Source organism: Vanessa tameamea, chromosome 16 (assembly GCF_037043105.1).
Source record: "Vanessa tameamea isolate UH-Manoa-2023 chromosome 16, ilVanTame1 primary haplotype, whole genome shotgun sequence".
NCBI lineage: Eukaryota > Metazoa > Arthropoda > Insecta > Lepidoptera > Nymphalidae > Vanessa > Vanessa tameamea.
In genome coordinates, this window is record NC_087324.1 from 3,373,451 (window position 1) to 3,400,259 (window position 26,809).

At 31.5% G+C, this 26,809-nt stretch overlaps 2 protein-coding genes across 3 annotated transcripts in view; both read left to right on the forward strand.

Annotated features, from left to right (window-relative positions):
- The window catches only part of LOC113393991 (protein N-terminal asparagine amidohydrolase), a 58,404-nt gene extending 41,758 nt beyond the window's left edge, over window positions 1-16,646 (forward strand). For both annotated transcript variants that reach the window (XM_064217308.1, XM_026631148.2), the window contains exons 3-9: window positions 4,273-4,323; window positions 9,612-9,805; window positions 9,976-10,041; window positions 10,490-10,672; window positions 12,024-12,241; window positions 13,297-13,458; window positions 15,223-16,646. In XM_064217308.1, the coding sequence (XP_064073378.1) occupies window positions 9,619-9,805; window positions 9,976-10,041; window positions 10,490-10,672; window positions 12,024-12,241; window positions 13,297-13,458; window positions 15,223-15,348 (942 nt within the window). In that variant the 5' untranslated portion in view covers window positions 4,273-4,323; window positions 9,612-9,618 and the 3' untranslated portion in view covers window positions 15,349-16,646. The remainder of the gene's footprint in view (window positions 1-4,272; window positions 4,324-9,611; window positions 9,806-9,975; window positions 10,042-10,489; window positions 10,673-12,023; window positions 12,242-13,296; window positions 13,459-15,222) is intronic.
- Window positions 16,647-19,584: 2,938 nt separating this feature from the next.
- On the forward strand, window positions 19,585-24,570 carry LOC113393994 (membrane protein BRI3-like). Its single transcript, XM_026631152.2, has 2 exons — window positions 19,585-19,744; window positions 21,176-24,570. Exons 1-2 carry the CDS (start codon window positions 19,681-19,683, stop codon window positions 21,499-21,501), a joined length of 390 nt encoding a protein of 129 aa, XP_026486937.2. The 5' UTR covers window positions 19,585-19,680; the 3' UTR covers window positions 21,502-24,570.
- The last annotated feature ends 2,239 nt before the right edge of the window (window positions 24,571-26,809 follow it).

Here is a 26,809-nt window from a genome sequence, read left to right on the forward strand (position 1 = left end):
TTATATACGGATATAGTGTGTACATTTGTATGACATGAGTATATTCAGACGTTTTTGCGATACTCAAAGGATATTTAAAATAAAGAAATATTGTGTTAATATATGATCTTGTGACGGTTTTATATTAATTAAGATTGATATTAATTATACTGTGTTAAAATATTTTTTTATCAAGGAAAGTTCAGAGAATAAAATTGAATATTAGAATTAAATCTAAACATCATGTCAGTTATAGTACGCCACCATACCGTACCTCTAACATAGCAAAACGTGGAACAATGGAAAGAAATATTTGTCAGACGCGAGCGTATAATATTCTATTGATTTTTTTACTTTACATGACAATTCAGTGTCATATAAAAGTATGATTGGTGAAAAATAGGTCGTCCGGCGACCCGGTGACACTCAACTGTACTCATATTAATGTAATGATATTCATTTTTATCATCAGACAGTATTATAGTTGATAGTTTTACTGGGTTAAAATAACCTCACTTGTTTATAATAATGATGATAAGCTCGTATCTTACGTGAACGATAAATTATTTCATAAATAAAGTATAAATTTTATATGTGCCGTGATTTTGACAACCCTATCTCTGAAATATAATTCGAAGTGTATTAATGTAAATAATATAATGTTTATTACGTTTAATTTTATAATAACAGATTCTATTTGAGAAATATGTATGTCTTTTCATATCGTTAATATTTTCTTTTAACTTTGAGCTTTACAATTCAGAATATGTTTATGTCAATGTTGTCGGCTATAAATAAATCGATTTTATCTATTTTAATACATGTAACAAAATAGAATCATTTTTGTGTTTATTCACTGAAACGTTAATTTTTTTTCTTTATTTTTAATGTTTAGGTAGGCGGACGGCCAACTGGGTCACTTGATGGTAAGTAGTCGCCGTCTACATTGGCGCCTTAAGAAGTGTTAACTGTTCCTTATTTTGCCAATATGCCACCAAATTTGGGAGCTAAGATGTCCCCTGTGCTCATAGTTACACTGGTATTGCTATAACAGTACTGCTGTTTGTTGCTTGTATATCTGAGTCGGTGGTTCTTACTCAGACAGGAATGCACCGAGTTATATGTATTTTTTGTTGAACGCAAAGTTAAAAATAAAGAATTGTATAAATATTTTTCGGATACGGAGTTAAGTCGAATGTCATATCATTATTTGTAATATTTTTTTTGTTGTAATAGCTTTTATCTGATACGCAATTCGCAGAATTTACGAATTTCAGTTGCAAAAACCCTCTTATCTATGAACATGTAATATAGTACAGGGCTATGTCGAAATGTTTTAATACGAGATAAGATTTAAAATGCGACACTATTAGATGGAAAAATGAAATACTTTTTTTGGGCAATAGCTGTTTGTCTATGACAGTAGTTTGTGTACGCATAACTCGGAAACTAGATGTCAACAATAACAGTGATGGCGTTAGGATATCATAAAGAATTATTCATAAAATATAAAAAGGAGAAATATGGCAAAAAAATAACACGTTAAATAAATCGTACAAAAACCTTTGCCTAACAAATATATAAGTAAATTTTATACAGTCATAATATTGAGCAGGATGTTTCATAATATATATTTACTATATATTTAGTTTGTAGAATACCTATTCTATCGTTAATTATAACATTGGTGTGTTCCGGCTTAAAAGACAGGTAAACCAGTGTAACTACAGTCGGTAGCACATCTGTATCTGTGGTCGAAGGTGACTCGTCAGGTTGCCCATATGCCGTTCTTCTTTTGGGACAAAAATAATAATTTCATTACAAAAATTGTCAACACTCTTCTAATATCCAACTAGTATCATAAATCAAAAAACATATCTATGTATTGATACTATTTACTAAAAATAAAGGCATTTCTCGTGATTAAAAAATAAAATCAAGGGAAAACATTAGACGGGTAAAATACATCGGCATTTTATATTGCCCTCGAAGATAAATATAGTATTTGTTTATTACGGCTATTATAAACTTGAGGTAGAGTTACAAATGAGAACCTAAACATTACATAAGGAAGACGTATTGAAAGCATATTATATAATATCGTGAAACTTTATAACGAATATTGGCTTGTTTACACAAATATTTTTGTTTTGGCACGCGTTATTTGCATAGTTGGCGCTGTAAAGTAATTTGCGCATTAAATGGCTAATTCTCTTTATTTAATGCGTCGTTACCGCCTCGATTCTCATGTAAGAGATTACGAACCAGACAAACCGGGAAGTGCTATAAGTTTAAAGCTTTGCAATAATAAAATAAAAACACTAAAAAAAGATACTAAATATTTGTCATAAGTTTGCCAAAAAGGTTGTATATAGTTCCGCGTTATTAACGACAAATTTAATTTCAAAATATATTTAGGTACGTCTATGGTCAATCAATGGTGTCAATCAATGGGTTGCTTAAAGTGAAAAATACATCGTACATGCACAAATCATGTTTCTTCAAACATTTCTTGACGTAGAAGAGATTTTAGACATGACATTATCTGATCGGAACCATGCTTGTACCATGTACCAAAAAAGACATGAAAAGTATGTGAAAGTTCCTAACAATACATCATAAATTTTATGAATGATTGATTTAAAACACTTTTTATGTATGAAATTAACCAAACATACGACGTACGCTCTCTTGATATAAAAGACGTGAATTATTCGACAAATATTGCTTTCCATTACTTGTTGCAAATATACCATCGTAAAAGTATACACCACATAGAAGTAGACTCTCATACATAACGTCATTTATAGCATTTTCACTTTTAATTTGCATCTGCTCAAGTCCATTACCTGCTACTTGAGAGAACATTAAAATCTATCAGCTATTAATAGTGTACCTACTTATCAACTGTCGCCACTATCTTATAACCATTTAACTTTATAGCGTGTGGTAAGCCGAGGAAGGTTTCCTGTCTCAAGACAGCAATTGGCGTCACGTGAATCTTGGACTTTTGATCGCGATAAATATATCGAGATGTTGTATAATTGACGCTTTAAAGATTGATACGCCGATTGCGAGTTAGTGTCGAAGCTTTTAGTGGTTTAAGGTTTTATACGTTTGTCTCTTTAGTAAATATAAAAGATCTTAAAACGCTTTGTGTATGTTATATTTGTAGTTCCTCCAAGATGAAGATTCTTGAAGATTGCAGTTTAATATCTAGGCAAGCACCAATAACTTATCCCTTTTTAATTTGTCAATAAAATGGGAAAACTATTGTAAAAAAATGCCCTATAAATTGATAAAATTCATTCATTATTAGAGTCATTCAGTATTAGATTTCTCCGTGAAGTAGCGTGGTAGACCAACTTCTCAATCTTCTCCATAATGAAAGAGAAGCCCTTTGCTCAGCAAGTGGGATATTTAGAGGCTATAACTACTCCTATAGGATTTGGCCCGTTACCAGTCTTTGAGATTAAATTGGCATAATTAAGTCTATTACAAGACACGTACAATCGTTAACTGGCTTTCTTCGAGTTTCCACAATTAGCGCAATTTGTGTTAATGCGTCTGTGATTTCAGATAACGTCTTACAGATGAGATTGTTGTGTTGTTTATAAAGCGACGAGATCGGGCACCATTTGTCAGTACGTTTATCATGTGACTGTTTAATGGATAGGAAAAAGCTTTACCTAAATATTATGCTACCTGAATTTCTTAACCAACAATTTACGATTAATAAATGAAAGTAATTTATGCACACATCTACATAATATAATATATTAGTGCTCTTCAATCCTTTCCTGAACGCGACTAAAACTTTTATCGCTACCAAATCGACTGTCGTAAATCCCAAGTCGCGGTCCATTGTTGCCGTACAGCACTTATATGGGAGCGGCCAAAATAAATCACGAGCAAAACCATATCGGCACAATCGTTGACTATCGCTCGGATCGACCGCGGGCTACATCGAGAGATACGGGGTATTACGCTATTGAATTAGCATTACCGCTGTTCACAATATTGTTCCGGCTGAGTGCATGCCTCATTTATCATGGTCGTATTATTTTAATTTCTGTCGTGTCCGTATGAAGGGGACAGTCGGTGGGATCGTGCGAGATCTCGGCTCCTGATAGTATTAGATGCATAATCTTCACATCTTCGTTTGCTTCAAATTCTCATCCCACCTGTGGAACGTATGACGTGACATATACGACGCAGTCGTTAATGACTTACGTTGAATATTATAATCATAATTATAATAATCGTTTTGAACCAGTAACTTTTTTGTCTTAGGTTGATCAGCGACCTGAATGATCTTCACGTCACCGGCTCCACCTATTAAGTGTAAGTATTATTATTTTTCTACTATAATGTCGACGTAATTCATTAAAGTGTTTTCGATTTCTTAAATAAAATTTAGAAAAAAAGCTTTGGATACTTTACATTATTATAAATAATTCTAATGGCGATAACATTCGTACCAAATATATGTATATAAGATGTTGACCTGAATACTACGTTTCGGTAAACAAACTCCTTCATTCAACTCGTCTACATCGATAAAATATATACAGCCCTTATCGATCAGTATTTGATGGCTCTTCATTTATGACAAGATATTTCTTATTATCGATCAATATTATTGACGAACAAATAGAACTATTATTCAATTAAAGTTACCTCGCGTCACATTTCGCGTCAATTATCATTTGACCGCGGGCACCCTCGATCAATTGAAATAAACTCAATAAAGCAGAGATATGTCGAATCGGATGTGTCGGTCGGATATTGAATAATAATTGGTGCACACAAGGCGGTTCGGCCTGGCGTCACGATGGAGATTGTATCGGGGGAGCGTGCCGCATCCATCAGGTCGAGAGGGGCGCTATCTGCGCCGATATCGCGTACAAACGATAACCATTGTCTTACCGGTCGATTATATCGGCGAAATTTGTGCTCGCCTCCGCCGTTTGTCTTTCGCCGCAAATGAGACGGGTAATGGGCGAAGCGACGGCGCATAAAAGGCGAGTTTCTGCTAAACTTTTGCCTAGTCATTAATATTCCGTGGGAACTTAACCTTATCAATGACAATGATTAGGAAAGATTTCTATGTATTCTCTTACATTTCGAATGGTTGTAAATATTTGTAAACACAAAATCACTCGAACTTAGTACAATAGTGTACCTGCAATCTTCGACCATAAAAGGTGTAGCTTGTTAGAGTTGAATAGCAATTTTAAACAAGTTTCAGTAAATTGGAATTAAATATCAGATCGTTGATAATAAATTGGTAATTTATGCCCGAGGATGTTATACTTATACGGTCATTAATACTGAACCATTTGCAATTGAACGGACGGTAAAGTTCATCGCCGGCGATGGCCTGGACCACTTAATAGCATTAGCATCATTGTCTTGCGGTCATTAATAAGTGCTCGGACAGTTCTATTGGCCGCGCTCCATAATGGGCAGAGTTCTCTTCTTCTCTGATGTCACGAATTCGTATCCTAATAACCCTCGGGTGGTATATCGTCTAGTATCAGATATTCGAAATTGTTACTAGCCGTGTTATTCTCGTGCTCGGCTTAATTTATATTCGTTTATAATCTGATATATTACCTAATATTTCATGTTTGTTATTACTGAATCCTTTCATAAATAAACTTAAATATTAAATTGGAATTGCTTATTGTCTAAAGAAGCTGTCTTCAGTTGAAGTAATTTAAATGTTTTGAACTGGAATTCGTATAGAAAAATTAAGAATAAAAAATGATAGCATTTCGAATACACGCGCTACAAGTGTCATTAAATAGGTCTTATAATTATGTAACTGCGAACTTCCGTGATAGTTTCTCTGAATGAAAATACGTCAGAGATTTCTATGACGTTCGGGTAAAACCATTTTTTAAATGACCTAATTTTAAAGTATATTCATTGACGTTCATATTAATTTATGTTTACGATTACAATTTAATACACCATATCATAACCGGAATTATAAAATTTAAAGGATCTAACTAAAAAATTGATATTGTAATATTAATGACCATTGTGAAAAATATTATTATATTAACATTTATTTATTATTTATTTATTTATACTTTATTGCACCCAAACTTAAAACTAAAAATTACAATATTGAAACAAAAAGTTGCATGAGGTGCAACAGGCGGCTTATAGATAACGGCTATTAGATTAACAAAATATTAATATTATTATATTAGATTAACAAAAGTTGTTAAAAGTGTTATAATACAAAAGTGTTATATGATTATTCCCCGTTTTTTATTTCTCTTAAAAGCTATATTTTATTCCATATCACTTACTTTGCTGGTGGTATATCATCAACGTCGACCAGATTTCATCAATCGACCCAACAGCTGTAAATCCAGTTAGCTGCATCGGCGCAAGCGCACGCGCCTGTCCGTCAATTAGGCTCAATTAGCTCGTGATGTTCGCCTTTGATCCACCGACCCGTGTCATCTCGGGCTCCCTTCGGCTAAAATGTATGATTTTTTTTATGTAGACTAATTACGGTTCATTGGAATTTTGACAACACACTTGTCTTGTTTTGGTTCAAGACACGATATAGAGCTTAGAAAAATCGTCAGCTATCAATACTATCTCTGAACAATAATATCTCTGAGTACTTTTCTCTACTTATCCTATTTACAGAGAGACGTCTGATTTTTATCTTCTCGTAAAGTGTTATTTCACTTGTCTCCTTAAGCACTTAATATATAAAACAACTTCGCACGTGAGTTAGATGTAATTTGATTTGCACGAGCATTAAGTCATTAAAAACGCTTCTAGGAAGCGATGTTAATAATATTCATTATCTGAAGACAACAAGCGACATTCGCGGACGCCTGCGTTCATTTGTTATTACAAGCCACGATAAAGTTGACGGTATATTTCTTAATTGCTTATTGCACGATACAGGCACTATCGGTCCACTATTTCCAACATAATAAGCATTATCATAACAATAACATGCAAGTAACTAGCGACTTCGAATGCTCATGTCGCCTACGATAACCTATAGACCATCTCAGTTTCCTCTCGGTTCTGTGCGCGTCAACTTCGTTGCTTGTTCGACGATTTCATCTTTTACTTTAAATAATTTAAAGTGTGATATAATTTATATTATACAATTACGTTCTTCGTTTGCTGTTTTGTTTTGTTTTAGTGAGATTTCGTATGATATTATCGAATTTATATTAAATAGGTGAATGTTCTTTTTTTTGTGTCTCATAATTTACTCAAATATTCGTAAAAATAAGTTGTTTGTGATAATTAACAATAGTTCGATTTATTGATGAATAGATTTTTTTATTTTTCTTATAATGTTTTTTTTTTATTTAATTTTTATAATGAGTTTTTGAATGAATTTTATAATTGTTACTTAATAAAATCCTTGTCATCTCATGTATATGCTCAGCAATGCTTATAATTAATTGTCCCAAAATATTTATGTCATGTCCTCTATCTATTATTTTGCACAAGAAGTTGAAACTTTTAATTTAAACATGTTAAAAATAAAACATCTCTGTGCACATAAAAATAATGAATGATTTAAATCCTGTTAGAACTTTTGGTGTATAATTAGTCTATTGTTACGTCGAACTTTCGTGTGTATTATCGATGTTAAATTGACCGAGAGCGTTCGTACACGCATCATTGACATTCTTTACATTTGAATGAACGGAACGGCATCTCAATCTTGTAGCAGGTACCGTGTTGATCATTAATCACCACTAGTTTCTCCAAGGACGTGGGACGGTCTGTTTGATTTTGAATGCATAATAGTATCGTGGTCTTGAGTAGATTTACCTATTAATTTATGTAGACGACAAAAAAGCGTGGAATTAGTACTTGTTGAGTTTACTTATAAGGTTTACTATAACATACACATATACAGCCTTTATTTATTATAATCTTCGTATATCATATATCGTATTAATAGCGTAGGTCGATTTTTGTCTTAGTTATTATGGGACGATAGCTGTACACAAAAGAGTTTACGATTTAACAAAGAATTAATTTTAAAGATCGAAAGAAATTACTAGACGGGTACAGAGCGGCGCTATGTAAATATAATGCGCTATTAGAAAAAAAACAAATGTAAAACGTGCGACCAGACGTCATCAGTTTAGTTTGAAATTAAATCAAATCAAAACCTGTTTAAATTTTTTAAATCTGTGAAAATTGTTGAATGAACGCGAAGTTTCGCGTGCGACCAACTAGTTTCTATACTACAAGTAACTAGCGAGTTCTTGTATTATTTAGTGAGTGAGCCAGTGTAACTACAGGTACAAGTGAAATAAAATCTTAGTTCCCAAGGTCGGTGACGCATTGGCAATGTAAGGGATGGTAAATATACCTTACGATGCCAATGTCTATGAGCGATTGTGGCCACTTGCCATCAGGCCGCCAAATTGTGCGACGGCCTGACTTAAAAATAACAAATTATTACCCCCATTCTACCAATTTAAAGAAGATTTAAAAATGTATGTAATAAGTTAATAGTACTTATTGTATTTATTTATATATGGAACGCCTAGCAACAGATTATATCAGTTTCATTATAATTAATATTATTATTAGCACCAAATTAAGATGGTTGTCTTCAATTTTAATCACAAACATATGAACTTAATGTCAAATAGAATCAATGTTATTATGTTATGTATTATGATATAGTTGGATGTCCATATTTATTACTTTTGATAAATTATTGTAATAAAATAATTATAATGATTATAATTGTAATATACCCAAGATAGAAATGTAAGATCGAATAATTTACGATGTCTCTAACTTTAAAAATATTTACTTTAGAGTATAAATTTGTATCACGCTGTTTTGCCCTCGTGGAATCCATTATAATAATTGGTGTAAAACACGATGTTGGTTTAACAGTAAAGTTATTACGTTTGCGTATCTTTTCGTTCTTGATTTCTTATTGTATCATAGTATGTAATATATTGAAGCTATTTATGGACTTAAATATAAAATTCTATACTGAAGATGCTATTTCAATAATAACGAGAGGAATCCGCAAGGAATTTTTCGTGCCTTTTAGAGAATTTTATTTCTTGTGTTTGAATTCCGTACGCTGGTGTATGCATAGCATATGCAAATGTACACACGCCTTTATAAATGCTAGTGTAAAATAGAGCCGGTGTCACTCGTGTGACCCGCCGCCACTCGGAATATATTACCAAGAAAACTATTGTATTCGGTTGTGCGCGACGCCAATGGTAGCATTTTTGCCTTCAAACTTTTTGAATGATTACAATAATATGTTCGAGTTGACGTTGTTGTTCAGATAATATTATTATTAATATTTAAAAAATAGTCATTACTATAATTTTTTTTTTATTATTTATCAATTATGAACTAAAAATTCTTATCACAGGTATACTTTATTGTTTAGGTTTTATTATAATTAAAAAATCTAATAATAATAACATTTTTTTAACCCTTTTTGAAGATTCTATAATCTAGAAGGTTGATTTGATATCGTTTATGTGTTAGCTATGAAAAATAACAGTGTCGTCACTCATTAACGCGTTTTACAATAAGTGATACATCCGTCCCTCGTCAGTAAAAATATCCATTCATTCCAGAGTTAGCATGGTGGTGGTGCTGAACGGCGTCCTAGCGGACGAGTGTCCGACGTCTGTCCGGGCGTTGTTAGCAGCGCACCCTGGCTATAGAGACGCAGCGGCACAGTTACTGGCGGCCGCGGCTAGGGTCGTTGGCCCGCCTGGTCTGCTATATGTTGGGCAGAGAGAACTGGCGGCCGTTGTTCCTCATGACAGTGAGTTTATAAAATTGACATGTCTATGTCTATAAAATATTGTAACACCATACTATGGTTACTGGTTTTTCCTTTTGAAGTTTATAAACAAATTTTAGTTAAAGAAATTAGAGAAATGATTCCATTTATTGCAAATTCTAATCTCTTGTGTAATTTCGTTTTGTTTTCAGAAAACGTTAGTATCATAGGATCAGATGACGCCACATCGTGTATTATAGTTGTCGTCAGACACTCAGGTAATACATTGAACAAACAATATCAAAAAACTTCTTACAATTTTTCCTACAATCTTACTTCTAGCAATAAACTGACTATCAATAAAGTATAAGTGATTTCGTATATCTTATTTAACGAGTGCATGATTATAATTACAAAAGATGTAAGAATTCTCGGTGGATTTATTACTGAAATTGAAATTGTGAAACTAAACCAAAGATCGCGGGTTCGCATCTGGTTGAGAAATACTGAGTTATCAGTCGCTTGAAGAAAAATTCCCGCTATATTCGCTGATTTTGGTAGAGTAGCGTAGTGTAATGAGATACAGCTTTATTTTTCAGAAGAGAAAAGGCTTTTGTCCGTAGGTCATTTACATAACATTACTAATTATTATTAAAAAAAAATATCAATTATTCATTGCGAAAGTAATAAAAATATATTTAAACATACAATTATCGTCTATTCCAGGATCAGGTGCAGTATCACTCGCTCATCTAGATGGTTCTGGAACAGCGGAAGCAGCCGCAACTATGGTAGCTCGAGTGCAACAATTAGCCGTAGGATACCCAGAAGGTCGGCTGGAACTGCAGCTCGTGGGTGGATTCACAGATCCGCATCGATATTCAGACGAGCTGTTCGCTAACATCATGTGTAAGAAATATAATATACCTCTTATCATAGGAATAAAGAAATTGATGATGGTTTTGACAACTGCTTTTTTTAGTGTAAATTTGGTTGATGGTCCACTAATTGGTTAGTGTAACGGTTTTGAAGTATAATTAGTGGATTAACGGCGTACTTGCAATATTCCTTTTATTCAATCTGGTAACCCATATTTCAGTTGCCTTCCCCAAAATTCTTTTTTTGCGTTTCAATTCGCGCTAGGAACGATTACCTTCGTTTATCGGATGGATTTATATCTACTGACAACCACATCTAACTATACCCGTCTGGTAACTAAAACAGCTTAATTAAATAATCTCCAAGCCTTCTTCTTAATGAAAAGCAGGTCTATGTCAATTAGGAGCTTTCTGCAGATAGTTAGCTCATGCTTCGAATATTTACAGCGTCTGATTAATTAGTCAGTTAATATATTTAGGCCCTATCTTCATTTACACGCTCGTATTGAGCAATAAATATCTCTAACTATGAGACACGAAGGTCACTCCCGTAACACATCTGTCACGGTGCCAAACGAATGAAGCTAATTATTAGCAGAACGAGGCGTGGGCGTTCATTGTTAGGCCCTTATCATGTATGCATTCGACTTTTGAGATGTAATCATGGAATTATTAAATCTCCAAGTCGGAATGGACTGAATGAAATGTTGGATTCTTTGATTTTAAGACCTTTTGGCAATTAGTTATTTGTCTTCGAACAGAAGATTTGTGTACAATACAATTTTAATACTCCAAAGTTTTGGAGTAAATATGTCACATATTATTTACTAAGTTTCGCCTGCGGCTTCACCCGCTTATCATTGTGAATAGCCCATGTCTCGTATGCAGTTTCATGATGATCTTGTTAAGCGTAACAAAGAAACACACATTTGCATTGATAATGTTATTTGGAATGACGCAAATTTTTCGCACATCATTATATGTATGGTTATATCGTTATATTAGTTAAATGAAATAATAGGAGTTTATTATTTGTTGGTACATATTCTTGTAATGAAAAAACAAATCGTTATTTTATTTCTTCGTATATTATGGCGGAAGCCATAATATACGTAGCACTTAGTATTGTGGTTCCGGTTTGAAGGGTAGGTGAACCAGTGTAACTTATAAACTTGGATTAGGGTCACAAGATACATAACAAAATACATTAGCAATGTAGAGAATATTGAATATTGAAAAGTTTTTTTTTAAGTCACCAGTACCTATGGGCAATAGTGATCACTAACCATCAAGTAACCCATTTGCACGTCCGCCTATCAATGCCAAAAAATGCTTTCATATTTCTCAAAGCGTTGGCTAAATTTGTACATACTCTGTTACAGTATCGTTTCACCGTCTCTCCGAAGAAATCGACCTCACCCTCGCTTGCTGTTGCGAGTTAAACACAGCTCTAGGGGGTGGATCTCCGGCTCCCCTCGTCACGGGTGTCGGAGTGGACATTCGTGCTGGTGATCTGTTCCCAGCCAACTTTCCTGATAAGGGACCAGAACAACCCCTTCGCGGTGCTAGACATATTACTGGCGGACTACACTCCGCACAGGTATGTACGATATAATCGTGTTAAATTGAAAAGTCAGCTAATTGCTGGCATACCCATACTACTACTACTACACAATGTAATTTTGTAGGATAATTTTAATTTATAAATGGACATGCTTGATTGGAACTGCTTTAAATGACAGATTAATATTGTAGTGATTGCATTCAACCGACATTATTCAAATTTCGTAAAGAAAATGTCAAATAATAGGTTCTGTCAAGTAAAGTAATATAATACTCGAATGTATAATTACGCTGTACATTGCAGCAAAAGTTAAAGCAACGACATTATTAGTAAACCTGTCTAGCTTATACTAGGATGTATCTGTTTTAAACTAATAGTTGTCTTTTTAAATAGATAGATACTTTTGGTGCGTTATGAAAAATTATCATTCTGTATACACGCATTATAAAAATCACTCCTATTTTTATTATGCGCGTACGAAGAGTGACATAAAAACATGTTGAAATTGCTGGCTAAACCGCCATTTAAGTGTTAAGCCGCTTGAAATAGACAACCTCATTATTACAAATTTGAATGAATTGTGAATGTTTATATTTGTGAGTGAGTATTATAACAGTGTTAAACAAAATGAATAACGTTTATCATATTAATAATTTTATTGTTATTAATTATTTACGTGTTATTAAAAACTATTTTTAATGACGTCGAAGGAGTAGAACTTTTCATGCACGTACATTTTTTTTTCATTGTATCCCACAAACTAAAGAGAAACAGAAGTTAATATCGTCAAAGACAATTTTTTAATTTCATTTCTTCACAATTGTCGATTTAAAATTGATGTCGCTAGCATAAACAGACGCTTGTGAAAATTTACCAGCTAACTTGATAAAAATGAAAAGAGTATTTTTTCAAACCGATTAACAATTCGGATTCAGCGAGAGTTTTGTAAACTAAATTCTAGCTTATTATAAATTTCTGTTTGAATTATGTATAAGAAAAATAACAAACACACATATTAGCCTTAATTTTATGGTTACCTTGGTATATTTTATAATAAAGTGTATACTAATATCTTCATTACTTTGACACAGGTACTGGACATATACGACAATGGCGTAGGCATGTTACGCATCGGCCCATTTAACTACGAGCCTTTACGAGGCGTGGATCTCTGGCTGGAACAATCTGACGATTTTATACTCCAGCATCTCAGTACCACACCAGCCGTAGAAGGTCCCCACTTCGTTCACAATGTACGTATTGAACTACTAGAATATTTCTGGAACTCGAAAGCCCCAACAGACATAATATAATGTACAATTATTCGATTGAGAATACGGCTAGAAAAAAGCCGACTGACAAGTAACGATCTCATTTAAGAAACCAAGAAGTCTTTTGTTTTATAATTTACGAGTCTAACTACAATTTGACGATATTGTAAAAGATTAAAAGAATATTGAATATATAAATAAAAATCGTGATTGTGAAATTTGAATAAATATTTCTGACTAAGCATCGCTCACTTCAACTCACCTATCGTTACTTTACGAATCAACTGTTCTCAATATTTTGTATTGTTGTATTCTAGTTATAAATATTAAATGAGAGAGAGTGTATTTATAGACAGAGAGAGAACTACTTTTTTTTTTTTTTAAATAATGGTGAACACTACTCTAATAATCCTAACGGTATTGTTAAACTACTATATCTTACTAAAGTACCTAAAATCTATATTTATATTATGTCAAAGTAACATTGTCTCCGTTACTTATTAACGCTTAAACCGCTGAACTTAATTAGATAAAATTTGGTATCGAGATTCACCCCTCGAGGGCGTAAATTGGGGATGACGTTTGTGTGCTATAAGTAATGTTTTAAAAAGTTTGCGCTGGTAAAGCCGCAGGTTCAGCTAGTGGCAATGTAAATGAGTGGTATTAATTATTCATTATTAAGTATTATGTTTGCTTGCTTCCCTACCATCAATACATACATTACTAAAAGTATATGTTTTTATATTGGTGAACAAAACCTGGTAAATGTTCCACTAATAAAAGGTTTGATTTTCGTTAAGTTTTGGGCTCAATTCACGGCACTGTTCTATTGCGTGTTGGTGTTAAACACCACAGAGTTACATGCAGTTTACCTCACTATGATATCTTCCAATCGTATCATAAATACAAATCAAGTATATGAACTCAGTTATCTGAATTTAAAACCGTGATTTTTGATTTAGATCCAAGTGTTCTATCCGCCGCTATCTCGGCTCCAAGAGGACGCTTGAGCCAATAAGCTTACATTTATTTATAAACAGTATATTATATTTTGGAATTATTGCTGATATCTCCTATGTAATTCATATCTTTAGATTTATGCATTGGCACTGGAACTAGCAATTTAAATGTTTCCATTACCGAAGGTACATTGTACGTCCAATCATATGACGGATAGCAATGTTATTATGTATAAATCCAGAAATATCCGGTTATTTTAATTTGCATAAATCTACTATTCCTAATATCTGTCTCTATTTAATTATGTATGATATTTTAGTCAATTAATTCCTCTATTAGAAACTGTATATTGTAATATTTCAAATAATATTATTATCATAGCTACTAGTATATATTCAATTGGTGGTAAGGCTTTGTGCCTGGAAGGTAGGGTGTTGTGCAAACCCGTCTGAATAGGTCCCATCCACTCATCAAATCTTCTACCGCCAAACACCGGTACTCAGTATTGTTGTTCCGGTTTGAAGGGTGAGTGAGCCAGTGTTACTACAGGCACAATGGACATAACACCTTAGCTCCCAAGGTTGATGTTGTGACGCATAACATATGTTTCTTTCTGAGTACTTTTCGATTCTTAGTACTAATTTTTGTGATTTGAACGGTAAATAAGACTCCACGGATACAAGGGTAACATCTAGTTCAGAGCCAATGTCTAAAGGCGGTACTGACCACTTAACATCAGGTGACCTATCCATTTGAAATAAAAATCAATGTATATATCTCTTCCAGATTCGTGTTACTCTAAAATTCATCCAGCAACATCCGTTCCCAGCTGTAACAGTGTTCCCGGACAATAGACCTCACTACTACCGGCGTGACGAACAAACCGGTTGCTGGGTTCCTGTACGATTTTAGACCTTATCAATGCGTTTTACAGATTAAAATTGAAAGAAACAGATATAGAATGGTTATGAATGAAAGTAATAAGGAGCTATAGAAGCTGACGAAATGCATAATATCCTCCTTGTTCTTAACCTTTTTTTTCTTTTGTTTTGTTTTGACGTTTAATTTTATTACCTAAGGACTAAAACGATGCGTTGAATAAATTCAAATTTTAAACATAATTGTTTCGTTGATTGATTTGTTTAGACAAAAGTTTTGGCGCTAATACCGAACTAAGTATAATTGGCATTAACTAAATATTAATAATATATAACTTTGACATTGAAAATATATTCAAAAAAAATTACGCCTAAGGTGCCGTTCACTTGAAAAGATTTTATGCATGTATAGTTATGTGCTAAAACCATATAGAGATGTGCTGACTCAGCTTTGCTATTTTGACCTCTAAACTAAACTAATTTAAAGCGACTGTAAATATCGCTATCTTTTTCTTTTGTATGATGTTAAGAAAGGATAGCAGGTATTTTAGTTGCATCAAGTTTTTTTAGACACAAAACTAGTACCAGTGTTTTGTCGAGGATAAATTGTAATTATTATAACCTTGTTTAATAACGAGTCTGCATTATAATTGCATTCCATTGTGATAGAGTAAAATAGATACTAATTATGGTATAGCTTAATGACTTGTTTGTAAAGATATATGACACTATTGTTTCATTAATTTATCAAAAGCGAAGACCTTACTTTTTTGTGACATTTAAACATAAAATAAATTGATTTATACACAAAATTGAATCCGTATAAATGTTATTATTTTACTTTGAACGTAAGTAGGCGTAATGATATATTTTATTATTTGTAACATGTTCACTGGTATTCGGCTATTTTAGCATGATTTTTTTAAATAAATATAAATTTTTCATTTAGTATATTGTGTAAATATGTTTTAGGATTTTATTTAAGTTAAATATAATGTATATTTTGACATATCAACTTGTAATAAGAATGTTGTTAAAATTATTGTCTATAGCTATTACTTCATAAAATATTTTTTCCTGTGTGGTTTTAAATAAAAAAAGTAACTTCTTTCTGAAAATAATAATGTATGTTTTAAATTATGATTCGAATGTTCTCGATATTCTTTCCTTAAAATAATTATAATTAACAGTATAGATAGAGCATAGTTTTGGGTAATATTAACAGTTAAATAAAACGCTGTAAATATAATAGTTATTTAGAGATATTTAGATAATGGCGTTAATAGTTATTGTTTTGTGAAATATAATGAATATATTGAAAGTTCAATAGTTTTTTTGCTGTTTTATTTGTTTAATAATAATATTGCATTGACGGTTGAACGTTTTATATAAGTCGGTTTTTTTCATGTGTGTGTGTGACATTTGAAAGATCGATGAGTTTAGACTAAAGTTCTTTTAAATATGCATCGACGACCTACAAAATTTTGCCATGATAAATCAGTAATATAAAATTATAGCTTTCGCTCTTCTTCAGGGAGATCGCTTCATTTCTTTCAACTGCATTTAATATAAACCTTTTTATTGTATCATAAAATATCTATCTGATTTCAAATTAAAATTCTTTATTAGACATTACATTTTCTTAATACGAAAAAAAAATTTCAGACCTGATAAGACCTCGCCAAAGGAACTTACCGTTTTTTTAAACAGAAATGTAGGTATACTTTCTATAGGAAATATTATGCTATGATATGGGATATGGATTGTTTTTCCTAACTGCCTACAACAGATACTACATGTACGTCTAGGACGTTTTATGCAGTTAGTATTTTTCGTACGTTTTCTGAGATTCTGTTGTCATCATAAAATCATCATTTTAACAAACGTACATTGACGGTTTTGTTTTATTATACTATCGAAAATTTTTGAATATTTTCAGAGATCCTGTTTCTAAATCTTATTACATTGTCTCACTAAGGAATTATTAACTCTGTGTAGCCGGGTGATAGAAGTAACAAGTTTACGTTTACTCCTTGTAATGTTAGTGTAAGCATAATCATTTTAAAAAATCATTATTTATGTATTCGAGAACATGCGTTATATCGAAAAATATGTTGAGACGATAATGTCAATACTTGCTTTTATTTTCTCAAAATTCGTTCTTTAATGTTCAGGTTATAAATTTACGCGAATAGATTTCTTATGCATACCAAATTTTAACCTTTTATTTGAATTATGAGCAGCAAAATAGCATTTGGCTCTAGATAACTCTTATAAGTTTTTGAACTTCATCTTATGAGCCTTATTTAAATAGTTCACTACAAAACTAATAAATTTAATTAAATTTTGTCAGAATAAATGTTTTATCTTAGTATCTGCTTGTGCTCTGCAATCGTGGGCCAGGTCCCCTGTTGCCCTGTCAATTTGCCCTGCTCTATTGTTACGCCACTAAACAAATTGCATATACATGGCATAAAACATCTTGAACAAGGCTTGTTACAAGAAAAAGGTCGTCTATATAACGACGTAAAAACTTTAATAGTGATAATATAATTAGGTGGTCATTATGAAAGAAAGTCTGGCAACTTTATCTTAATTATATAACAAATAACGATGTTTTTAATTATTCATTTAATAAAAAATAGCAGATCAATATAGATCACGCATCAAGACGCAGATGGAGTAATAGCGTAAATCATAAACATGGTCAAAAGTACCGTAGAGCGTTTTTTTATACTCGGTGATTTTATAATTATCATATTAAAGCACAATTTGATAAAGTTGGCCTTAAGTGAATTTTTCAAATTGTGATATTTTTTTTCACAGGCAATTTATCTCCCAAAGATATTCGTTTCGCAACGGATATATTTAATAAAATTGCACCTAGCATAATAATTCTTCATAAAGGTACAATTTGCCTCCTTGGTGCACTATTGTTTGATAAAGGCTAAAATATTTTCGGATAATATCGCCAGATTGGGCATTTTAAATTCTCAAATAGCTTATACCATCTTAAAGCACTGCCTTTTAGTTCCAAAACTCATGTAATATCTTTATGTAAAATGGAAATATCTTTACCAATCAAATCGATGCCATCCTTAAAAAAACTTTTAAAAAGTCTAAATTTATTTCTTGATGAGTATTCTTGGATTCAAGCTACAAAGTGTTGCCCTTCCGGCCTTTCTTCTGCACATATCTTATACACATCTTCATTTCAGGCCTTTGTTCACAAATTTTAAGATCAAAATCAGTCAAAGTCACAAATATTACTGAGGCGATAGAAACCTGGAAGGTAAAGTGCCCTAATGATGATATCTCTAAGGAAGTTACAAAACAAACACTTTGGGATTCACCATTAGTCCACATTACACTACACAGTTTGACACAAAATTTAACAAGTGCCAAAACCGCGCAAGGCTTCTAGCTTCTTATCAACTAAAGATAGTCATTGGTTGAATTAATTACCCACTAAAAATATTGGGTCACTTTTAGATAATGAATTTTTCCGCATATCAATTAGTCTCCGACTGTGAACACCGCTGTGCTTTGAGCACAGATGCCCATGTGGAAAGGAGGTGGACTCTTTCGGTTTACATGGTCTCTCTTGTCCAAGGAGTTCAGGTAGGCTTTTTCGCTACGGATCTCTTAATGACACAATAAAAAGAGCTTTTGCCACCATCGACGTACCTGCTCTTACTGAGCTTCGTGGAATTAGTCGTGATGATGGTAAGAGACCTGATGGAGTTGGTTCCCTGGGAACGAAGACAATCCTCTGTGTGGGACGCTACATGCGTTGACACGTTGACCCCGTCTCATATCCGAGAAACAATGTTATGAGCTGGTGCCGCTGCGGAAAAACTGAAGCAAAAAAGCGATCTAAATATTCGTGTTTTATGTCAAATTACTTTTTTATCCCATTTGCTGTCGAAACTCTTGGCCCTTGAAAAAGTGGCGCAAAAAGCTTAATTAAAAGTATACATATAACACCTCGCCTTATTGCCTCCATTGGTGACAGGAGGGCGTGTTCGTTTTTTGCCCAGAGGATCGGAATTGCGATTCAATGGGGAAATGTTGCTAGCATTCTTGCCACCATTCCACGCGGTCAGGATTTGTACAGTATTTATAACTATTTTTAATTCATATTTGTATATATTTAAGGACCTAATGTAAATGATACAAAGATATTCATATTATAGCAACATTACACTATGGTTTTGAGTTTGACAGATTTACACAACATAACATCATTTGACAGCTGGTTTATAATATCTAGCGATCAAGTGGTCTAAGTTTATTGTTAACTTGCTGCTGTTGCATTGTCATCCATTATTGAGTATACGTTGTAAAAGTTATAATTAGGAGAAAAATGGAAAAACAAGCATATACAGAGCAACCCCCACCTTACTCGGCGACTGTGCCACCACCACCAGGTATTTTTTTCCCTATTGTAAATGTTATTGAAAAGTTACATGAATCACAATACTTTTATGATAAACAAGTGTATTATTGCGCCATCCTGAAATAGTTTGTTATATTTTAGTTAACTTTACTATTTAGACAGGACGTGTAGATCTAATAATAATAAAAAAACATTTCCATGTTTGAACAACTATAATTGTTTGACGGAGAATATATAATTGTTTGTAATTAGAAATTGCCAGAATTTTGCTTGTATTTGTTTGGATTAAACGTTTTTAAAACAATATGAAGTCTTCATGATATCACATATTTTGTTCATATATGTAATTAACTTATTACAATTAATAATACGCTGTTTCGAAAATATAAAATTATTATAATTTATTAACGACCTCGATTATTATTTTAAAAAGTATTTGTTTCCCAGAAATAGTCTTATTTTTTTAAGGAACAGTAAAATATAATGAAAATGGTTTTAACTTAGTACAGTAATGAAAAATTATGATATAGTGCCAATTTTTTTTGGAAAAATCCTTAACTATTCTAACAAGATTAAAGGCTTGCTATCCTTTTTTAACTTACACATTAGAAAGAGCAATAGCAATTAGTCCAATTTCAAGTTGGTATGCAATATAATGCATTGTTCTATTAATTTTTGTCAATTGTTAATGCTTCTCATTTTATCCTAATAATATATTTTACCTTATAATCACTAGTTATAAAGGTTTACAGAAGTTCAGATTTTCACCAAATTTTATTCGTAAAAGTGTTCAACACAAAATTTTTATCATACATGTTTTAGAAAAGCTAGACAAAATTATTTTTCTGTTATTTAGAAGAGTATGATTCTTAATCATAGAGTAAACTAATATTCCTAATCAAATGAGAGTTTATTATTTGCATGTTTTCTTGGTATCTCATCACCAAATACAACGAAAGAACACTTTACAAATATCCTTATCATTATTAGCATTAGAGCACTAAAAATTAATACATATTTGATAATCAATGTGGGTTTGATAAGAATTCTTCTTTTGCATTCTTTAGCTGAAATTTAAAGCATTGCCTGAGGACAATTAGTGTCTATTTGTGTCATATGACATCTAAAAGTGTAAGACTCTTTTCTACTTTGCCTGAACATAATATATGGTTATACAGAGAACTTGAACAAGTTGATGACATATCTATATTAATAATAATAATTGTTTTAACTTGGAGATTTGACAATGTTAATAATCGAAAAAATCTTAGTAATACTCACTACTGTATTATTTTCGGGTAATACAAAAGTATAAATGCGAATAATGTTACTTTTATTTAGTCTGGTTTTTCACACCCTTTTTATGTAATATATTATTAGAAAAATAAAACCATTTAAAACTTGTATTTGTTTATATTTTTAAGCTGTAGTCATTAATATTATTATGATTTTGTCATTTCAGGGCCACAAGCTTATCCTCACCCACAGCCACAACCACAACCACAACCTACTCAAGGAGCTTTCCCCCCACCTCCACCGGGCTACACACCCTATGGTACAACACCACAAGCAAATCCATATCTACCCAACTATGGTGCAACCAATATAATAATACCACCAGCCATAATAGCAGTTGGTGCTTGTCCTGCCTGTCGAGTAGGTATACTAGAAGATGACTTTACTTGCCTTGGCATTTTATGTGCTATCCTCTTCTTTCCTTTGGGTATCTTGTGCTGTCTCGCTTTGAAAAATAGGAGGTGCTCAAATTGTGGTGCTATGTTTGGATAGAATTGGGATACTCTAAAAACATCTCAAAGGCTCCATACTTGAGGATATTGTTTGTGCTGCTTAACATAGAGTTAGTTAAATATTAAGTTTGTACATCTTAATTTATGAATTGTTTATACTCGGAATAACTACACTTTCAATAAATTTTATTCTAATTAACATATCTACAATAGAAATTCAAGGACAAATTATAACATGTAACTCTATGTTAAAGTGCACAAACATGAATAATGTTAAAAAAATATTACCGTCCAACTTTTCATGTTAGCTAGATTATAAAAAAAAATGGGTAAAATATTTTTTTATCAAGTAACACTGTCAAATTATTAAAAAAATTGTATGGAGCCAAAAATGTAATCACATCACTTGTTTTCCATCACTGAAACAAATATATAGAAAATTATGTTTTTCATAAATCAGACCGTCAACCTATTATAAAATTTTCTTTGTTCTCCATTAATAGGAATAATGTACTTAAGAAAAAACTTGTACATGTCACACTGCCGGGCAATGACCTCGTTATTTTATGACAACTATTTACCTTGAAACATATTTTGTAAATTTATAATCATCAAGTACTAGGAGGTACAGTCAGCAGTAAATTGACAAAAGTATATGTAATGGGTCTATGTCATGGAGAAGGTGACAATATCATAAAGTGATTGCTTACTTATTGATATTCTAAGTATAAACATAAAGATTCAAAAGTTTTATAATTGCGTTGACGAAACAAGATTTAACCGATTGCAAAAATAAAAACTTTTAAATTCTAGAATGTTAAAATTTCTTAAGCTATTAAAAGGTTTTAACATTAATTCGTTTTGTGATATATATATATAAAATATGAATATGTTATCTAAATTGCTGATAGTGATAAACATGTCTAATATGTTTCTATTGTTTGATAGTAAGAAGCGTTTATCAAATATGAAGTAGTTTTCAAAGTTCCTCGTGAGTACTATAATAAATTACGATAGACAAATGAGAGTCCACAAGACGACAAGCATCGACTGACGGACCAATCGCTTGCAGCTTCGTCACCCCCGACTCCTTCTTTCCTCCAAAGAAACTTAAAAATGTACTGCGCAGGTCAGGATTATTATGCTCACGACTCATGCCGCTCACTACATCCATATTATTTTAGAATTAGGTACTCTTCTTACTATCTTTGGTTATAAAATACAAGTTGATTTTACTGATAGTAATTTTTAGTAATACTTGATTGAACTGATATTTTTCATAATCATTCCACATTTAAAAAGGAAAATAAAACATTAGTGCCATGACAGAAACAATAATATTAATTGAAATGTGATTATCTCCGTTATTAATACTTATTGCAATCAAATAATATTTTATCGAAGTTATTAAATACAATTTTGTAAAATAATAAGCAATAATTATAATGTAATTCTTAAAATATTTTATCTGATTATATATAAGAGCTTAAAATTGTGCAAATTTCAGTAAAAAATAACTAATGAAACCTACATTTCGATTGACGTCACAATGAGAGTTACTTTTATAGTTCACTTCAAAATCATTTTCATTTTCAAATAAACTGTATTTTACATCAACAAATGTAAAATTACATTTTATTTCTTTAAATGGACTGTAGTTACATACAGTGTATTTTTATTATGGTGCTAGCAAAGATAATACTGTCATATTTAAAACACTTGAAACGTCTGCCAATAATATATTGGCGGTTAAAACTGAATATAGTTGTTTATTTTTTTTTAAATACATTAATTTGAAGTACCCAACAATTGTGTTGAGAGCACCATAATTTTTTTTGTATTAGTCAGTAGATCACAAAATATTCTAAAACTATTTATGAAATAAAAATTAAATAGTGTCATTTTGAAAGGAGATCTTATGATATTGCATTATGGTTATTCGTAAATTTATATTTTAAGTTTTCATAGGAGGGTAAGGCTTAAAATTAAATGGTAACTTAATCAGATATTTTACCAAATCGTTTGGAATTTAGGCATAATTATTACATATATTAATGTTATTACAAAATTGTCATTCTTAGTTTCATTATTATAGAAAATATAAGTTTATATACTACACAATTATTGTTGCGTATTCATTGATTTATAATAGTTATTAGGAATATTTTAGTCATATCATAAGAGATAATTATATTGTTTATTGTTATAAATGTATTTTATTAGTACGTATATAATATTTTGTTTCTTTGATATATTCGCTAAATAAATAATATGTAAAGTAAAAATTGTTTACTTAAAAAGATAAAAATAGGTTTATTACATCACTAATAAGTCAAAATTTATAGTCGAAGTAATATAATAAATAACCTTTTAAAAATAGTAATTATGAAATATATTTACGTACATAATAAAGTATATTATATATATATGTTCGTCTAAATAATGGAAAAAATACTAACGTTAAAAAAATACTGAAGGCTTAATCATTAAATGAAATGATAATATTTTATAAATTTGAGATATTGTTCGACGTTATAATGAATATCGTTATTATAACGTTTAACAATTTTATAGTAAACACATGTTTTCAAAAAAGCTATTTATAGTATACAAAATATCGCATCTTTGATGTTGACCGGTGAGGAGTTCCTTTGCCTGGAATGGCCTTTGTCAGGGTGTAGAAACAAGTCGTGTTTAACATAAAATTGCATTATCACTGAAATTTAACCCATTAATTAAAATTTTAACTTCCTAGGTTCTAATTCAGCTTGCAAGATTTAACCTAAAAAATCAAACAAACATTGCAAGCTAAATAAAAACTTCTTACAATAAACAGTTATGTTTATCTGTGGATATTGATTTATTATTTATGAAATTGATAATCTATTACTTTGTTTTATCTGTGTTAATGTTGTTTAATTGGTTTAAATACATATTCGAGTGTATAAACGTAGAAGGTTACAAAACAGCCAAATGCCTTTTATTATAAGAGATGTTATAAGATTACATATATTACTTATTATAACTATAATATTATACAAATATGTCATTTATCAAAGTTACAATTAAATTTGTATTGTAGATTTTCCAAATAAAGTTTGGACATAAATATTGTTTTATTTTGATTACCATACCCTTTTGTAAGATAATGGTACTACTTAAAGAAAGTAATAAATGACTTAAAATAAAATAATTATTATTTAATTTTTTAAAGACATATTTTCTGTTATTCCTCTTGGAGCTGGCGTATTTATTTTTTATGTCCACATCTATCAGAAAAAAACGCTCAATTGAATTGCAGGTTTAGACAAATAATCTATTATACAAAATGTGAAATCTTTATTAGTAACATTTAGTCTGCTATTATGGTTAAAGTAAATTGGCATTGTATGCAATATAATTGTTAGTTTTGGTTCAAACTTGGCGGTACGAATTTATACAAACCCGACTAGGTAGAAACCACAAAATAGTTAAGTTTCTATTTGAAGAGTAAGTGAGCCAGTGTAACTACAAGCAGAAGAGCCATAACCATTTTAATTCCCAAGGTTGGTTGGGATGGACGCATAACGATGTAAGGGAAATACGTTTCTAAGACTACATCACTATTTAAAAAAAAAAACGTTGGACAGTCGATGGACGTTATAATTACAACCTTTCTTTTGCTTTCCTTTGCGTTTTACTCATTTCTTTTAATAATAATAAACGTGGGAAGGTTGTAATTTATTAATTATTCACATCATATTCATTGTAAATTATACACGCCACGACGGTACTAAGGCATTGCAATTTTGTTTAGCATTAAACCTAACAGTTGTGTTGTTTACATTTATACTTTTATATATATATATATGTTGTTTTTTTTAAAAATATACAGACGAATTGAGAAACTTCTCCTTTTTGAAGTCTGTTAAAAAATAAAATCATAATTATGTATCACCGTCATAATTCTACCGCGTTATACGCTCCTGATACGCCTTCGTGGCCTTTAGAGTTATGTTAACAACGATTCCCAAGAATCCGGTTATTAACAACGACTGGTAGCTCCAGAGATCAGCGCGTTCGAACAAAACCTTTACCTTAAAAAAATATAATTGAATTATTGTATTTATAACTAACAATAACTATAATTATTAGTTGCTGCTGGCTTGCTGGTTTTATCTTTAGATACTACATTCCAAACCAGTAGCAGTTTTATATTTAATTGAATATTGTACATTAGAATACAGGCTGAATTGAATAAATAATCTTCTGATTTTTAGTATTTGTTATACATTGCTATGATTTTTTATTAAATGTTATGTTTAAGGATACGGGCCGGTTAGTTTATTTGATATTATATAGTGTGGCTGCACGACACTGATAACGGCAGTTCATTGCGCGGATATATTGAATGAGGAAATAGTGTTGAAATAATAAATAGCATAAGAAAGGTAATCTTATAATATTTTTAGTTAGTCTAAAAAAAGAAAGCCTTATTCTAATAACGAATACAATAATAATAATAATATAAACATGTTATATCATTATCCTTTTTTAATTAAATTACGGACAAATAAAAAAAAATCATTACCTTTGTTTGCTATATGTTAAAGAGCAACAAAATAATAAACGAATATCGTTTCATAATATTATGTTTCACGCGGGTGTTATACGTAGGTACGTGTACTTTCGTGTTCATTACGAAGGCCAGTATTTTTTAATGAAGCCTAGCGTCGGCGTACGTTTGCTATGAATGTGCTCTCGTTAGAACGAATTTCGTCTTAGTGAAGAACCTTCGTGAGTCTTTAATTATTTTTTAAAATAATTTTGTTTAATGTTGAACAAAATAATGAACATTACATGCCTTGATAAGTCTGTTGGCATAATATATTTTAAAAAATCACCCATTACGTTTACTAAATACTAATATTTATTTTTGGGCTGAATTAGTGTTACATGTGTCTACATAAGATAAAAAAAGAAAGGAATAAGATTTCATTCGTTCAGAATTAATGGTGTGTGGTTAATGCACCTACTCGTGTGTAGTGAACATTAAAAATTTTAAAGTGAATATGTGTTAGTACGACTACAATGTAGGTCACTTTGTTATTTTTACCTCGCGTGGTTTGTCTAACCACTTGGGATTAAAACGCAATTTACAAAATTGAGATCACGCTACTGTATAGAGTGACGAGTGTTAATTTATTAAACTTAAACAATATGGCGGATTTCCCAAACAGGATATATTTTGAATATCTATATACTAGTCTTCACGAGATACAATTCATTCAAAGCGTCTACGTCGCGAAAAGTAACAATTCTAAACTTCACGTCAATTGGACCGTTACTTTCAGAGATCTCGTGATCAT

What these genes read in the sequence shown, in the direction of transcription:
- LOC113393994 (XM_026631152.2), top strand. Translation starts at nt 19,681, where the DNA reads ATGGAAAAACAAGCATATACAGAGCAACCCCCACCTTACTCGGCGACT. An exon ending in GACTGTGCCACCACCACCAG is followed by an intron (nt 19,745 to 21,175) that starts GTATTTTTTTCC and finishes TTGTCATTTCAG; the next exon opens with GGCCACAAGCTTATCCTCAC.